The 12582-nt window shown below is 35.3% G+C and overlaps 1 protein-coding gene across 9 annotated transcripts in view; it reads left to right on the top strand.

Moving 5' to 3' along the window:
* The window catches only part of LOC138128267 (serine/threonine-protein phosphatase 2B catalytic subunit 2-like), a 144613-nt gene that overhangs the window by 32937 nt on the left and 99094 nt on the right, over positions 1-12582 (top strand). For all 9 annotated transcript variants that reach the window (XM_069044468.1, XM_069044457.1, XM_069044487.1 and 6 more), the window contains exon 2: positions 1331-1534. In XM_069044468.1, coding sequence (XP_068900569.1) covers positions 1331-1534 — 204 coding nt within the window. The remainder of the gene's footprint in view (positions 1-1330; positions 1535-12582) is intronic.

The following is a 12582-nucleotide window of genomic DNA, read 5'->3' as shown; positions in this document are numbered from 1 at the left end:
TTGAAATAGCAGGACTCTTTCAGTCCTCAAAGCTGTCTTATTGATCAGCGTTGTTCTTTTGCTTTTTCGTTTTCTATAAAAACGTTTGAACTGCTATGCAGCTAATTTGGGCTTGGTTTCTATTCCAAATGTAAAATTGAACCTAGATGAGAATTTTTTACTCTTGTTGCTGTTGGCTCGGGTGTAGCTCCTGATCGTGATTTATTGTAACTGCAAATTTCTTTAAATTGTCTTGTTTTTTCTTTTTTTCTTGTAGAAAAATACAAGTGTTGGCAATACTGCCAATTTTTTCCCACTCAAATTCTTGTAATGGATGTGTTCTGATAACTTTACTTTTTGCAAACGTTTTTACAAAGCTCTGGAAGATCAGATGAAGTTCTCCAAGAACCATTGAATTAGAATCTATAAGATTCAGTAACTTTCTAAAATATTACCATAATTAGAATTCCAAGTCTTGATGAAACTTTATCAATAACTTTTTTTCCATTCATAATGTCTATTTTACTTGATTACTAGAACAGTGTTTATTTCAGAATAATTGTCTGACGGTATTTTTAGCCGTGATGGTCAATGTTTCAGTACAAAGTAAAAAGGAACTGACCTTCAACACGAATTTAACTCCCACATCAATAATCCGACCATTCCTTAACATACTAAGTATGTAAATTTATAGTAAATTTAGCATCGGGTCGCTATTTTTACATTTGTTTATATTCCGCATCTCGGTTTTGTAATAATAGCGCCAGTGACAATAGAAATCCTGGAACAGCTGAAATTATTAAATTAGAGAGTCTTCGAGACTTGCTGCTCAGTGAGTAACACAACTTTTGGATTAGTTAATGTACGTCATTAGAGGCACGGTGGTAAAGTTATACGGAAGTTGCTTTATGAAGCTCGATCGCATTAAATTTTTTACAGCGAAGAAGTAGTTCATAAAGCGGGAGGACTCTCTTAGAGGTGACGACGATGGTGTAATTTCATTCGTTCTTGACTGCTCAAAGCCGCGTCTGAGCTTGATCCATTCGTCCCACCGCGACAAACGTCAAAATCTAGCAGAGACGGAAGTGGCGCACACTTTGATCCCGAATCGTATGATACTCGACAAACAGTTCTGGTAAATAAGATCGCTCGAGTCAACATCTCGTGCCGAGAGGTCACAACTCCTCGACTTAATGCCGGTGGTTGATGTTTACGGTTGTCGGCTTACCAATTAGGAATTAATTAGTAATAGAGGTTGATGTCTCGCTATCTCGACGCTTTAATCCGCGAAGGCGGAGTTCATCGACGACTTCTGACTGTTCTAATGGTTTCCTTTTTTGGTCTGTTACAGCTGTACCGTTTCCACCGAGTCATAAGTTGACAGTGGCCGAAGTGTTTGACCAGAGGACGGCAAAACCGCGGCCGGACGTGTTAAAGCAGCACTTTATATTGGAGGGTCGAATCGATGAAGCAGCAGCTCTCCGAATCATCAATGAAGGCGCACAACTCCTACGCGCCGAAAAGACGATGATAGATATAGAAGCTCCCGTCACAGGTCAGTCCACATAAACAAGATATCGCAAGCGATTTCATTTAGGCTAGACGAAATTATCTGTTGTACCAGCGGTGGGGTTCGAGGTGTCGAAGGGCAGGAAGGGGAACGCACTAAGAAAGACGACACGCTTGAATTTCAAAAATTTTTGATTTTGTTCCAATGCTGTTTTCATAGGATCAATAATAGAGGTGTTCTCGAGGAAATCTTTTCAAAAACTATTTTGAATTGATACGATTCGAAGCGAAGCGATTTTACTCTTTCTAAATTTAATCTAATTATTAATTCTTGATCAAGAATAATCTTTCGAAATTGGTTTTTTGGAAGAATTTCATTTTGATAGTTTTGTTCCTCTGTAATAGGGCAAGAAAGAAATTTTTGTCACTTTGACATCGATAAAACCGTGCCTTTGTTTATGAGAGCAATAAAATACATCTTTTGACTGTTTACTATAGCAACGCTATTTGTTTCAACCAGTGATGAAATAAATGTTACAAAACAAAACGATATTTTGTATTTTTTAATCCAAAATGACAAAATTATCTCGTCGAATAACACTGGAACTTTTTTTCGCCAGATAATTTTTAGTTTTAACAACGAACGCAACCTTGTAGAAATTTTTCTCTAAAAACTGCCAACTGACAAAATCGTTGAACCTTCGAACTTTTGTCATGACAGTTTTTCTCGTTAAATTTCTAGACAAGCTTTGGTTGCAAACAGAAAATTATCGGATAAAATAAGCTCTTGTGTAATTACAGTCAATATAACGAGCCTTCACATTAATTTATTGTTAAACAGGTTTGTGATTGTTTTTGCAGACATAAATCGTGTTTTTGTTGGCTTACTGTGATAATTTCTTCAGATACATAACCTCATTTTGACCACCTTTATTTGTTAAATGACAAATTGAAGTTTTCGATTCATCGCTTATTATTCTCTAATTCTTTCAACAGTTTCTGAAATATGCATTGATGATTGTTCACTTCCAATCTTTCGTTCTACACGTTTTGTTTGACGGAAAATGTGACAGTGGCTGAAACTATGCGATACAAAAGAGAAAAGCACGCATCAGGCCATTTGACCACAAATTTTTGGCAACACACGTTATAATGACAAAATAATTGTTATTTACAGTAAGAGTGACGAAGGTAAAACTTTCGTTCACGCGAATTGCGTGTTCGTTCGCGAAGCGAAGCTGAGTGAACGATGCAATTAATTCAAGTGAACGAAAGCGACCTTACTCTCGAGTGCTGTAGGTATTTGGTTTTGTTCGATACCTCCTTGGAAAGTGAGTCTGTAACTTTGTATTCAAAATTTTAAATAAAAATAAATCACATTTTTGACGGATCCTGTCTATGGGAAAAAATAAAATACAAAATAAATTGTGGAAATGGATGATGAAGAGTTATATAAACTGATCGAAAAAAGTTAGGGATATTGCTAAATATTTAAGTTAACTTTATCAAAATGCATCAGTAAGTTTTTTTAAGAAGAATTATTGAAATGTTGACGATGTCCTGCAAGAGCACCGCGAGGTAATATGTAATAATAATAATTTTATTGAAACATTAACAAAATGTTTTACATCAGTCAGTTACAGTTCATCAAAGTTACATTTAAAATAATCATCAATATCATAGACACATTTTCTTATTAGAAAAGATTTTAATTTTATTTTGAACACAGTATATGATTGTTCCCGAAATGTAAGAGGTAACAAGAGGTACCAAATGTTGCTTGAAAAATCAAAATGACGTTATCAGAAAGAATTGGAAACATTTACGAGCGAATGAAAACCAGTTAGTGAAAGACAGTGAGCGAAAAATGATGAGCGAAAGTGAAGTGAACGAAAGAGAAACCTTCACTCACTGGTAACTATGGATACAGACTCATTTTCTAGGGAGGTATCGAACAAAAATTAATGTCCACAGGTCCTGCCCGCGATTATTTTGCCTAGTGTTCTGACTACGTTTAAATCTGTTAACTATGTTAGAAATACGAAGTTTTGAATTAATTATTTAAAAATACCAGTAAGCTTATACTAAAAGTGTGGCTTTCAGAGCAACAAACCAAACAATGTTTTTTGCTGCGTCTCGTATACTTTAAGTAGAATTTATATATTTGTCGAATATTTTCTGGAATATGATACAGTGCTGAAAAAATTCCTCTTAGAGAAAGAAAAAGAATTGCAACGTAGTTTTGGAAGCTCTTGTAAGCAGTCGATATTTCCAACCAGTTTATATTTTGTCATATTGTCCAGCTCGTTGAAAGACACAGTTCTCGAAATAATTTTTATTCAATGATGGCAAATTGTACCCAAGGAAGAATGAAGTAAAGAGAATTCTTGTGACTGACATTTTATATGTGAAGGTCCATGACCGTTAAACAGCAGGAAGAAAAAAATCATACAAACAAGGAATCGGAAGTCCTAGATTACCTAGACAGATAAGTTTTCCAATAAATTTTCAACAGTCGTAAGTTGTGTTCTGTTTTCTTCTCAAGTTTTTTGACGACTGAGAATATAGTTCAAGAAATTGTGGTCAAAAACTTTCTCCATATTTTCACGTATTTGAAATGATGTAACTCAAAATCGATGCTTTCTAGCCACTTGCAACAAGTGTATTCTAATAACTGAAAAAATTGTAGTAGCCAAAATTTTTATTAATAGTTCTGCAGTTCCTGCAGTTGAATTAATAATTTTTTAGCAAATTATGTTCTGTAATTATTTTATGTCATCTAGTCTCTCATTTAGATAAGACCAGAAATCTCTCGCGAGGTTACTTCTGTAATTTTGTACGTGTTTAAGTTTATAACGTGAAAAGTTAACAACAATTTTTCATTACTCTCTACTTAAAAACGCAGCGCGTCACTAATCGGGGCCCCTCGACCCCAAGACCCCGACGCCAACGACAGGTTCCGCCAATAGTTAAAACTGCAGCTCGATCGTGCACCAAATGGACTCTGGAACGGCCACAACCTTGACAGTTGTCCATTTAATTCGATTATTTGACCCGAACAAATCGAGTTACGTTGTCAACATTACTACTTTATGAAATTGCACTAGGCGCATATCACATTTGTTCCGTGAACCTTCGACTACACAGTAAAATTCAGGCGAATGTGATTTTATGTTATCAGCAGGAAATCGGGGCAAATGACGTAATTAAGAATCTCCATTCTTTTGCATTATTCATGATAGGGGAAGATAAATTCCGTTGTAAAGTCGAGACCGGGATGAACCGGCGCATCCACCATAATTCTTGTCGAAGTCGTGACTTTGCAATTACCGGTTACATCTGCACATGCACACGTTTCAGACGGATCACAATTAAATTACTTTGATGGGAGCTCAAAGTTGAGACACGCTTTATGTTTCTAACTGATTTAAATTAACAGTTGTTGATTGTTTACTGCACTTCTATGATGTACAATGAACGCTGAATTGTCTGAGATTTAGAGTCGAAATTACTGTTCACAAGTTCATTTAAGTTTCATCAAAGAACTACACACTAGCAGAATTTTTTGTAACAATCAAGAAGAAATAAAAAACCCAAAAAACGAAAAATACTTATTAGTTAACAGATGCATAATTAGTTGATTAGTTTTTGTATACAGGGTGATTTTTAAAGTTGTGCAGATATTTTAATCACGAGCTACTGGCTTCATGTAGAACTCGGAAAAAATATTTAAAAAATTCTATGTCAAAAAATAAAATGACATTTATTTTTTGAGCTACAATTTTTTTAAATTGCTTTTAGTTTTCTACGTTCTCCTACAACCTCGTAGGTAAAATTTCGGCACATTTTAAAAATACACCCTTGTTGTTTTATAAAATGTACGCCAATACGAAGTAACCTATAGGAAATATGCTTTAAAACAAGGAAACCGCATTGGTGTACGTCTTATAAAATATGGTATACAGAGTGTATTTTTAAAATGTGCCGAAATTTTACCTACGAGGTTGTTTGACAACGTAGAAGACTAAAAGCAATTTAAAAAAATTGTAGCTCAAAAAATAAACGTCATTTTATTTTTTGACATAGAATTTTTTAAATATTTTTTCCGAGTTCTACATGAAGCCAGTAGCTCGTGATTAAAATATCTGCACAACTTTCAAAATCACCCTGTATACTGCCAAAGACGTTGATCAGATAGTGTGATGTTGTACATCCTCCGTGACTCATGGATGAATGAGCTATCCACCAATGAAAATCCAGTGGAAATCGGTTCAGTATTTAAGGCTGCAGGGATGCACAAACGTACAAAGAAACATGCATTACACCCCAAACACGTTATCCTTCTGGTTCGGTGGTCGGGTGATTGTTGTGTCGGTTTTAAATCTTCATTTTAATAGGATCTAATACAATTTTTGTTCACTCTATCGAAATAGAAATGTTTGGAATTAGAAGTGATACTCAAAAGGTGCCAGAAATTTTCAAGTAGCTGGCTGGGATTGTGTTTCTTCGTCATTTTTAGTCAGAGCTATTTATATCGTGATAAAATTCATCTCCCTCGGTGTACTGTTGTTAATAATCTTTACGCACAACTGCATTAGAAAAGTTGGTTTACATCTTAGTTACCATGAACGAAACCTTTTACATCTGGCGGGCGGTAAAGTAACTTTACAGGCCCGGCGGGCTGTAAACCAAAGCAAAAAGCCCGCAAATGGGAAAATAATGTTTGTAGAATACATTTGGATAATTTGTTTATTTATTTGTTATTTATTTTATTTATTTATTTGGGCAGTTGTGCGTAAAACGTTGTACGTATCTCAGGCCGAAAGACCTTTACGCCCTTGGACGAATAAAGGCCCTCCTTCGTCGGGCCTCAAACTTCGTTCGCGGGCGTAAAATTAATCTTTCGGCCTTCTATACGTAAATAACTATTATTTACCAATTTGTTCAATTGCTGTGGGAAAAATCGATGGAAATTACAGACTCGGAGTTCGTAGGTCAATTTTCGAATTTATTTTAGGCCCCAATTTTCTTGTGGTCCTGATTGGTTTATTTCTGTTGTGACGTGAGTTTGTGAAATCCATAGAATTATAATAGAATCAACGAAAGCGTTTGGGAGTCGTTGAACTTTTGCAGACGTTCTATATTGCCTAAAATAGAAAAGCATTCGTGCTTAAACGACACCACTTTCAGCAAAGTGAACAAAGTTCAGTTTCTGAATATATTTAAGGGATGCGATCGAATGTTATTAATAAATTTGGTCCCCCTTCGAGGGACGCTTTTAAATCAAATTGGTTGGTGCAGTCATTGAGCGACGAACTGTATGATGGAAAACAGGGTGGTGGCGAAAAAATAAAACGTTGTTGATGACATTATTGTTTATTGTTCCATCACTTCGATGCAAACTAGTAGGATGAGGAAGAATAAAGCTTTGTAGAAATAGAAATATAAAAATTAGAATAGGGATATCAATAAACAGTCAACTAAAAGGTGTCGAAGAAAAATGATTCAAGATTTTACTAAATTGTAATTTACTAAGTGTTGCCAACATTGTTTTTGATAAAACATCGGGTCGTGATGAGTTTGCTGAAAGGGACCAGTCGCAACCTCTAAACTTTAAGACTAAATAAATTGTAGCCAGGCAACGACTCATGTTAAATTAAAATTTAATCACCACCGGATTTCACCCGTGATTATTTTGTAATCTGTTCGTATCGCGATGTGTCGGGTCCATGATGAGGTAGATCCATTACGGCAGTTCTTCTGTGAATGCAACATCCACACCAGTGGTCTTTGTAATTAAATTCGCTTAACGAACAGTCGTTTGAATAGAATTAGAATGCGTAACACATTTGTTTTAGATGAATTGAAAAGCCAGATTGTTGTTCTTAATCATATTTACACGGAGCCCCCGGAATTGTACGTGCACGAGGGTTGACCACGGCGACTGAAAGCGGCCTTAACGAAGGGAAACTTGGGGGAATTACCGTGGTGTCGGGGTTCGGCCATAAAAACTTATTACCGTCGTAATATTCAAATAAGTGTCGCAAATGTATATTGAATATTTAAATCAGCGACGGGGTTCGCCGCAAAATCCTTTTAACGAGGACGTGCAGTAATTAAACGCGACCATTTCAGGATATTAAAACTGAATTGATGTTGATACAGCGACAGAATTGAAACTTTTAATTTCTCGTTAGAGTGCAACCGTGTCGGATTAAATAAGGTGCAGCAAGTTTTCGATTGAGTTTCGTCGAGGAGGATGAATTACGATGAGAGGAAGTCGCGAAGTGCTCGGGAATTCTGTAGTCGAATGTTACAATGCGTCCCAAGTGGAAGACCGGGTTTATTCACCAAGAAAGCGTTATATTAAAATTCAAAAAGTGCAGCGAGTCTGCTGAATATTTAACGTGCTAAGTGAAACTACGTCTTAACGAAACAAATAAATTGTTAAATGTTCAAAAAAACAAATAGTAAGCTGAACGTCATTATTTGTATTTTTAAGAAGTCGGTACAGAAAGTTACAAAAGAATTATCAGTCTTTAATAATACAAATAAATTAATAAGAAAAATTCAGTCTTTCTGTGTGTACAGGAAATTAATATGTATATGTCAAAATCAATGCAAAGTGCCTTGGCTACAATCAAGAAGGTTCTCAACTGCTTTCACTTCTTTTTTATTATATCGCTACAAAAATGGAATCTTGCCATAACTTTTATTGGGGATTTTGTTAAACTATGAAAGTTTTTAAAGTTTTGATACACTGATAGTTTTCATAGTTTTATTTTCCTATGGTGGAAACTGTTTTGACAAATAAACTTACAGTAATTCCTTTGAAAGCCATACACCACTTTTTACGTCGGAGTTAGTTTATACGACATTGCTGATTACACACAATACTGAAAGCAAGTAATGAAGCTACGAAGTGTTGAAGATGCGACCTTGAAACATGGTTTCCCCGGTGGTCACCCATCGAAACACTGACTACACCTGACACTGCTGAATTTCACTGATCGAATGATGTTAGTGCTTTCATTATACATATATGCACACATTTTTCACATATTATATCCCAAGTGCAAAATTTTTTATCGGAAATTTTGTTTGCTAATGAACGAAAACATCCATAAATGAGGTCAGAAGACCAATTATTAGGAAATAAGAGCACGAGACGAAGTCGAGGGCTTTTATTTGATAATAATTGGTCTTCTGACCGAATAATTTATGGATGTTTGAGTTCATTAGCAAAAAAATTTCCTATATTAAAATTTTGCACGAGAGGTATACGGCTGATTATTTCCTCAATAGAATAAAACCAAACGCATTATTTCCAATCCTTTTTATTCAAAATAATAAAAAAAAAAAGATCAGGTACCGACATTTTTTATCAGATTAGCACGTGCATTTTAGAGAAATTTTATCGGATTATTTTTTGTTTTCTCGTTTTGATTGGTCAATATTTGTCACGCAATTGGTTGCTAAACACATGAAGGAAATAATCAAACAAATAAAATTAAAATTATTCTCGTTAAAAGACATCAGGTATATGCGCAAAAAGAAAAATTCCTAAATGGCCGTCATGATTTCAGCAGGTCTGCTCATTTCAAAAAAAGAAACGAATAAGTTACGTAATTAGTGTAAGTGTGCCCAGATCCAGTACCAAAATGAGAAAAATATATTGAAAATTAAGAAATTTTGAAACTAAATTGTTTTTTTTTTTTTTTTTTTGTCGAATTTTGGCTAATTCTGGTTATCGGCGATGAGCACAGGTGTACATTGAAAGTGCACACCAAATTTGAAGTCAATCCGTTGAGTATATTTTGAGAGAAAACTTGCTTTCGAAAAAACTCAAATCGTCATAAATTTATGAATTTTGGGAATTTCCAAGCAGGGTTTTAGAGACACATTTTCCAAACTCTTTTTTTTCAAGAAGGAGGTACTAGAGAAGAATATTTTGTTTAAATTGCTGGACTATCCCTTAAATTAATATTCCTTGTCAAATTTTGCTCTGTCACAAAAAAATGTAATATGGACTTCAGATGTTTTTATGGGTAGTTTTAAAATTGATATTACACATCATGTTATGGTAGTAGTCAAAATGTCCCAATTTTTATGCTTTTTTAAAAGTTTTCAAACACTTTATGGCTAATATGCTTTTTAAAATATCTAAGAATCTGATAAAGCGATCTCTCTTATTTTTTTCTTGTTTTTTTTCTTTTAACGCTTTTAGTAACTTTTTAATTGATTTTTAGTGAAATAGAAAATTTGTGAACAACAGTGATTTATCGAGTGTTTAATTGAAAAGTTCATCAAGTAGCCTCTGAATTTTTCACAGCATTAGATGATCAATGGCAAAAGTTAGGTTAGGACCACGTTAAGAAGTGACATTTGTGAATAAATTTATTTTATATGTCATATCCGTGCCAGGTTCTCAAAAAGGTTTATAGTTAGAGCAGGACATGTCTCTGGCTACATGTTTGGTAACACTGAATACAAAACTCTTAATTTGACGAAAGTCGCAGCGATCTGCAATCTGCAAAATTTTAGGTTAGATGTGTTTTTTATGTTGAAAGCATTAAATGCACACCAAGAGATTATTGCTTACGTTTTCGACAAGTCAATTGCAACGATGTAATCTTCTTGGATAATGTGCTGGCTTCAATTTCTGCACTGCTATGACATGGTAGGGATAAAGATGTAAATTCTTGTCTAACATTGTGTGAGAGATTAATTTGCTGACTCAATTGTCGGATAGATGTTTTTCGACAGAAAACGAAACTCATCACAAACAAAGACGTTACACTCGCAAAACACAACCGACATCTGTCAAAGAAGGCATCATCCCATTTTCGCACTGTTTTCTTTCATCAAAAAGTCATAGCCAATTTGATGAACTTTTCATTTGAACACCCGTTATAGTTATACTTTTTGATTCAAATTTTGTTGTTACGTTGTGAACTTGAGATAAGTCATCTCTGGAAGCTTGTTGCTGAACATTTTTACTCAAGGGACAAATTATTGTTTCCGGGAGGTTTTTCACATTAATATGGCGACGGCGACGATGCGGTTGCTGTAGTAAAAGAATTGACCCTTGATTCTTAAAGCAAAATTTCACAATTTCATTTTATTCTAATTACATGCATTATTTTACTCTTTTCTAATGGCAATGCTACTACCATTATCTATATGTACGATTTAGAATTTTTTTAAAGATTCACAAATTGTATTAAGACAGTTTTTGCAATTTTAAAATTAAACCGGTGTCTTTTTGAAAATAAAACATTACAACCAAATCGCGTATTACAGTTTTTATAATTAATAAATGTCTGACATTCTACACTGTTGACAAGATTGTTGGAGAGTCATTCAACATGTACTTCAACCACTATCTTTAACCAATGCAGCACATCGAATTAAGCTCTACAAGTTGCAAACTATGCTCTATCGTCGTAACAGTCAGTCAACACAACAGTACCATCCATCAAAGTCAAATAAGCCGACTGTACGTAACGAGTTTGTCAATACGTCAATTATCAATTTGCAAGATCATCACAGCTTTAGTGTTTTTACTTGTAGACTCTTTAGATTTTTCCACGCGCGCCGTCCCCCGCAAGCTCAAAACGTTGGAGCTTTTCCATCCAGATTCGGAACGCTCGTAAATGAGTTTCACATGTTTCAACCGTGTAAGCCGCGGAATTATTTTGCATATTACATCTACATGGCGTATCCGCATGATATTTTAATACAAGATTAAATTGATTAACTCGGAACACGGATACGTTTGCGCATTCATTACTCTATCCAGTCGAACAAGTGTGACCTGGTCGTGTGTCAACAGCTTAACTCCCTTGACTGGTTTTTGAATGGTGTCCAGTCCACATCCAACATTGTTATTTTAGAGCAGTTTCTAAAAATGCGTCTTCAACGGAAACACGGCGTTGTGGTGACACCATTCGAGAGTTGGAACGGTGTCCGCCTTAGCCCATTTGTTCTGGCATTTGTCTACTAACTGCTGTTGGCATCCGTAAAACGAGTGCACCTCAACTCTCCGAGAAGTTGAAAAGAGTTTCGGTCGAGCTAGCTTCCAAGCGTTAAATTCGGAATTATCGAAATATCCGGTGGCGAGTTGTTAATTCTCGCGAGATTTATATTGTTTTAATTTTATGGAGCTTTGAAATAGAAGCATTAGCATATAATTTCAAACGAGCGAGTAATAACAACGTGTCACAACACGTAAACTGGCACCGGTGCAGTATTTATGAAATTACTTGGGAGTTGAGTGTTTTTAATAATACGATTTGAAAGCGTCGTCGTGTTTTCCGGAGGTGGGATTTATGCGATCCGGTCGCCAGTGCGGTTATTGTATTTTAATTCGAATTGTGACGTCTTAATAAAAATACGGCCCATTTCCACTTTCGCACGTTTGGGTAATGAACCACTTTAATGTTTCGGTGCCGTCGTTATTAATGGCATTACTAATTAATAAACGGCTCCGGGTTGACATTTATGTTGCTAAAATGGTATTCGGCAAGGGAAAAATGCGATTACGTGCCTGGTTTCGACGAAAATTACAAGACGTTTATTGCTAATGAGCCGCCGAAGCTTCTATTTATCGAGAGCGATTCTCCTTGCGAGAGCACCAACAAGAGGGTCAAAGTTCGTAATAGGTCTTTATGTGTTGTTCGGAGTTTCAATACTGGTAGCTTGTGTACTTTTGTCGAAGAAGTTCTTTTGTTGGGAAGAAGTTATTGGAGGGAATTTGCATAATTAAAGGCCGTGTCAAATGGCTTTCATTATGCGAAAATTTTTGTATTTATACATGCCGGCGAGTTTTGAATTCATACTCTTTCTCTCTCTTTCCGCTTTTAAGGAAAAACATGCTAAATATTTTCGCTCGTGTTTTTCCTCCTAATAAAGAATTTCCTTTTGGAATAGTTTTTATAAATAAATAATAATTAATTCGGCCCTTGTGGTTCCACTTTCACCTTAAAAAATGTGAAAAAACGGGGGAATACTAATCACTGTTTATGTTTCTTTGACGTGTCGAATAAAAATGCACTTTCCACACTCCGGTCTGGTTAAATGAGAATGTAAATG

This window comes from Tenebrio molitor, chromosome 1, assembly GCF_963966145.1.
Source record: "Tenebrio molitor chromosome 1, icTenMoli1.1, whole genome shotgun sequence".
NCBI classification, from domain to species: Eukaryota; Metazoa; Arthropoda; class Insecta; order Coleoptera; family Tenebrionidae; genus Tenebrio; species Tenebrio molitor.
The sequence above is the reverse complement of the archived record's forward strand: the minus strand, read 5'-3'. Positions and strand labels throughout refer to the sequence as shown.